The 5,321-nt window shown below is 41.0% G+C and overlaps 1 protein-coding gene across 1 annotated transcript; it reads right to left on the bottom strand.

Annotated features, from left to right (window-relative positions):
• Window positions 1-1,739: 1,739 nt before the first annotated feature.
• LOC101864604 (putative uncharacterized protein DDB_G0287457) lies at window positions 1,740-4,126 on the bottom strand (the record flags this gene model as incomplete). The annotated part of the gene is given in 2 exon segments (XM_013080384.1): window positions 1,740-2,135; window positions 3,912-4,126. Coding segments are annotated over 2 exon segments (312 nt in total), but the record flags the coding sequence as incomplete, so codon positions are not given.
• Window positions 4,127-5,321: the final 1,195 nt, after the last annotated feature.

Here is a 5,321-nt window from a genome sequence, read left to right as displayed (position 1 = left end):
TCTTTGGACTAGTTTTCAGTGCTTCTCTCACTTCTCTCTCCAGGATGGTAGGTTCTGAGTGCTCAGGGTGGTGCAGTGTACAAGCTGAACAAAGGCTTCAACCCAACCTTCAAAATCCGGGGCAACCTGTACCGCCGCTTATGAAATCTTCTTCCCACTGCTGGACAGTTAGACCTGCTTTTCTGCGTTGACGTCTTCATGTGAGTGTATGTATTAATAGTGCAGCAACAAATAATTTTCTCTTTGTGGATATGGAATTCCTGCTCCTGTCCTTGGCGAGCTCGTCATCAGGGAACGGCTGAAGGTAGTCTCAACCAACTTCTTTCTTCTTCTTCTTCTCTATCTCATCACACTTGAAGTCAGGTATCTGTCATAATATAATATATTGGGCCGTCCTGCTCAGTTCATCTGTCGGGACGTACAGCTTCTCTTGTTCCAATAGCGTCAATGTGTTCCCCAGTTTTGGTCCGCCTCTCCACACTGGCATTTTGGAGATTGTGCTTTTTACTTTTACTTTTTCCTTCCTCTAGTATCCTTAGGATGTCGAGGGGAAGTGCATGTTTCGGTCCTGTGCTAGGTGTGTAGCGTCTTTGATAGACAATAGTATGTTATGTTGTTTCAGGACCGTTTTAACCTCATCCGGCCTGGTCTTTCTTGGCCTTCCTTTTGATTTAAAGCCGGATTCTCGGGTGTTGTAAGCTCTAGCAACTAGTTGTTTCTGGGTTATTCTGGTTAGATTTCCAAACCATTTGACTCTTTGGCGCTCTATGAATTTTATTACTGGTGTATTCCAGTTTGTAGACGTATGGTTTCGTTTCTTATGCGGTCTCTTCTGGTGACGTTGATGCTTTTGCGGAGACACCTCATTTCGCATGCATTGGTTTTTCTTTCTTGTGCCTTGTTTAGAGATCATGTTTTGCTCTGGTATGTTAATGTTGGTATGAAGATGCTGTTGATGAGCTGGGATTTCACTTCGGTTGGGATGTTCTTGTGACTGGGCAGGGATGCTAGCTCGTAGGTCACTGCATTTGCCTTCATAGCTTTTGTTTCTGTTTCCTTGTCCATACGCCCATCTTGGGTGAAGATGTTTCCCAAATATTTAAATTCATCTACTTGTTGAAGCTGTGTTCCGTCAATAAGAATGTTGAGTTTCCTGGGGTTTCTGCTGACCTTCATAACTTTTGTTTTTGAGATGGAGATTTTCATGTTCACATGTTTACCTTCCTCATTTAGTTTTGAGGTGTATTTTGTCATTCTTCTTCATCTGTATCTATTATACTCTAATCATCAGTAAATAGAAGCTCGTTCAGTTCAGTGATGTTGTCATTTGCTGCTTTCGTGATCTTATCCATGTAAGAGAAAATGTACTAGTTTAAAACATCTGTACATGTGTTGTCTCAGTCTTGTGTGTTGAGTTGTTAGTCTGAAGATAATCACTCGTTCTAAGTGGGACAGCTCAATGTGGATATCTGGTGTTTGTGGTGGTTTAAATAATGTATTTATAAGAGTTTTAATTACTGTGTAGTTAACGCTGTTGTCTGGTTGCTCTTTATGAGCCCATATCTCAACCAACTTCATACAAACCAAGCTCAAGAATGTCCTGAGTGGGATTGGAACCAGCGCCGTTCGCAAGAACGGGAGCATACAGCGTCATCAAACGGCTTTAGTTTGTACAAAAAACCTTTAAAGCATTTGAAAGGAAAACAAACACAAAACAAAAATAAAGTCAACACACAAACGACCTCTCCCACTAAAACATTTCCCTTTATTTCCAAGAATTACCTGTTTACTTAGCTCTTCTTAGTGGGTAGTACCTCCGTTTTTCAAAATTATACAATGAATACATGTATTATGTTTGTACATTACTCCTATATTTCCAAAATCAGTACTAGTTCTTATTGGTTTGGGTGATTCTTGACACAATAACTGAGGTCCATAAATCTTTCAACTTTCAGGCTCCTAGACTAATTTTCTGTAAAGGTTTCGTTGAACTTATAGCGTAGCCCAGCTTTTTTCTTCAGCCATGCACGAGTCAAGCCTAGTTGTTGTGGTTGTGGTTGTGGTTGTGGTTGTGGTTGTTGTGGTTGTCGTGAGAGTGAAGGTGTTCCAGATTCTTGAGCAGGATGGTCCAGTATCTGCAAGAGTGAAAATAAATCTTCGAATGAAAAATCGTATTATTTTGATAATAATTAGGCTAATTAAGCAAAAGATATTTTGTTGAAATCAATTCATTATGATTGCGGACAGTAGGAAATGTTTTGTTTTTGTAAGTGTTTTACGGCGCTTGTAACACAATTAGGTCATAATTATAAGTGTAAAAAATTAGAGAAGTAACAAACGCAAAAAAAAAGATGAGAAGGGGAGACAAGGACGATAAATGTTTGATAGGAAAGAATGAGCAAACCTCACCAGAGCACCCACCAATCACTGACAACAGCAGTAGGAAATCAACAATGTATAATATGCAAAAATAAAACTACAAAATAAGTACGAGTAATACGTGGATAGTTAGACGTCTGCACTGCCCCTAATCATTGGTGCTCAGGTTGACGAAAACAACCAATCAGAAAACAGCGCTGTAGTAATTAAAATGACTCAAGGATAATGTATTTAAAGAAATGGAGAACAGAGCCTCGGTTGTAGTCTGAATTTCACTAATTTATTTGAGAGCTTCTAGTTCTGTAATAATATAAGATAAAATAAGATAAGTTAGATAAGATAAGATAAGATCAAGTCAAACCTCAAGGAAGAGTGGATGAATGATTGGGCCACAAGTACGACAGGAAGGAGGATGTATGGCCACATGAATAAACCACTGGTCACAGATCCAATCAATGAGTTGAGGAGGGGAGATCAATCCATAATCTTCCAACTTAGAACACAACATGTACCCTTCAACCAACATCTCAACTCTCAACCGAATAGGAGTAAAGCAGTCTGCTGCCTGCCCACTATGTGACTACCCCTCAGAGACAGTGGAACATCATCTGTTTTTCTGTAGAAAACTAACTGATTTAAGGGGATGTTTTCTTCCCAAGCTACCCCACACATCTAATTGCCTCTACTCCTCAAGACAACAATTAGAACAAACATGCAACTATTACCGAATGGCATCATGCAGAAGAGTTAACGCTCAGATGCTACTGGATCGCTAACAACAACATAAGATAAGATCTATTTTATTGATCCAGGGAAATTTAGGGTGGATGCTTCAGAATATCAACAATTAAAGATTCAACCTCGACAAATAAATGTATCACGGCACGGTGGAATGCGGCGCCTGAAAATTTTTGAGGGCTTGTAAAGTTATTGGTATTATGTTTTATAAAGCTTGTTAATCTGTCTAGCTTTAAAATTTAAAAATACCCATCGATCTTGAACACAAGTCGAAATATTTGAGATTGAAGGAGATGGGGTTCGTCTGGTTACAGAGCAGGTTCACCGAGAACAAGTTTTGTGACTTCCACTGCTTAAGGGCGCTTGGAAAGTAACATTTCACATTTAGTTTACCTTTAATCAACGTTTTTTTTTCCAGAAAAATCCACGCAGATATTTGTTTAAAAATGGATCTTATCGATTATGAGCCGCCCCCCCCCCAAAATAAACCCCTAAAAAAACAACAACAAAAACCAAAAAACAAAAAACAAACAAACCCCCAAACCCCCCCCCCCCAAAAAAAGGAAAAAAACAACAACAACAAAATACAAACTAAAATTAAAATAAATAAATAAATAAATAAATAAATAAAATTAATTAATAAAAAAAAGAATTCTGCAAAATCGCCAAATCGTGGGAGGGGGGGGGGGTGCCAGTTTCTACAAGTACCTTATTTTGACGAGCACCTGATTTCATCGCGATGCCTTACAGATAATTATGCACTCCTTGAACATCCTGCGAGGAAACAGACTCACCGAACAAACTCAGACCTCTCGACACGGCCGTTGGAGTCGCTATCGATGAGAGCGAAGAGGTTGTTGAAGTCATGCTCGTCCAAGTGGTGGTCGTTGTCCACGTCATAGATCTTGTAGAGCTCCAGGCTCAGAGGCAGCAGGGCGGGGGTGCTGGCGTTCACGTGTTGAGTGTACTCTCTGTGGCTGATGCGGTCGTCGTGGTTCGTGTCGTATTTCTATGTGTGTGTGTGTGTGTGTGTGTGTGGGTGCGTGTGTGTGTGTGTTTGTTTGTTTGTATTTGTGTGTGTTGGTGTATGTGCGTACGTTCGTGTTTCTCTGTGTGTTTGTGTGCGTACTATTTTTCTAAGAATGTTTAACGGCGCTTGCAACTGCATAAGGTCATATGAATGCGCGGGACACACGAAACATTTTCGGTTGGTAGGAAATTTTGAATTTTGCCCGGGTGGCGGCCGAAGCCTACTCTTATCGATTTTAGACCACGAAGGATCTTTAAGATGTGCAACTTGCACATGGGACCTCCGAGATTTTTCGCCCTAGTCCGAAAAGTCTAGGTGTAAATCTTTCCTACCAGAAGATCAAGGGTGTGGCTAAAAGACAGAAGAAAAAATGAGCAAAGGAGTAGCAGTAGAAAGGCTATAGAAAGAGTCCGGATCCCAGAGGATGGTGCAAAGGAGGTGAGAGGGTGTGGGCAGAAAGTGGAGACGAAAGCAGACCACAGAACATTGCTAGAGAGCAGGGGAGGAGATGAAAGGAGACAATTGTAGAGAAGAAACTGTTTACGCCACTACCCGGATTCGAACCTGGGACTTTTGAATGAGAGGCGAACACCCTTACCTCTAGGCCACGAGAGCCCCCCTGCGTGTACTATACCAAAAACAATACCTCATTTGTTTTTCCTGGGAAAGCAAGACAACTTGACAGGTCTGCTGAATCCTGGGAGGAAACTTTAGTCCATTGCTATTGCCATTACCCCTTATTATTATCAATAGCATGATGATGATGATGATGATGATGATGATGATGATGATGATGATGATGATGATGATGATCATTACTGTGGCGTCATCGTCCTAGTGGTTAGGCTACTGGACTCGTAATCGTGAGGTTGTGGGATCAAGGGTTCAAGCCACGGGCCTGGCGTTGCGTCCTTGAGAAAGTCACTTTACACAAATTTCCTCACTTCACCCAGGTGGGAAAGGGAACCCAGCAACAGACAGCGAAAGATCTTGTCAGTACGTTAGTGTTTCAGCGCCTATAAATGGCTGCTTGCACTGTATGTTTAACACAGGAGGTTGAGTTTGTTTCAGAAGACTCTCTGGTCTGCACGGGTAATAGTATAGAATGTAAAGCGTATAGAGCTTGCTATTGAGCGGGGATTTGCGCTATACGAATGCTATATCATATTATTAT

The sequence above is a fragment of the Aplysia californica genome, unplaced genomic scaffold (assembly GCF_000002075.1).
Source record: "Aplysia californica isolate F4 #8 unplaced genomic scaffold, AplCal3.0 scaffold00083, whole genome shotgun sequence".
NCBI classification, from domain to species: Eukaryota; Metazoa; Mollusca; class Gastropoda; order Aplysiida; family Aplysiidae; genus Aplysia; species Aplysia californica.
The sequence above is the reverse complement of the archived record's forward strand: the minus strand, read 5'-3'. Positions and strand labels throughout refer to the sequence as shown.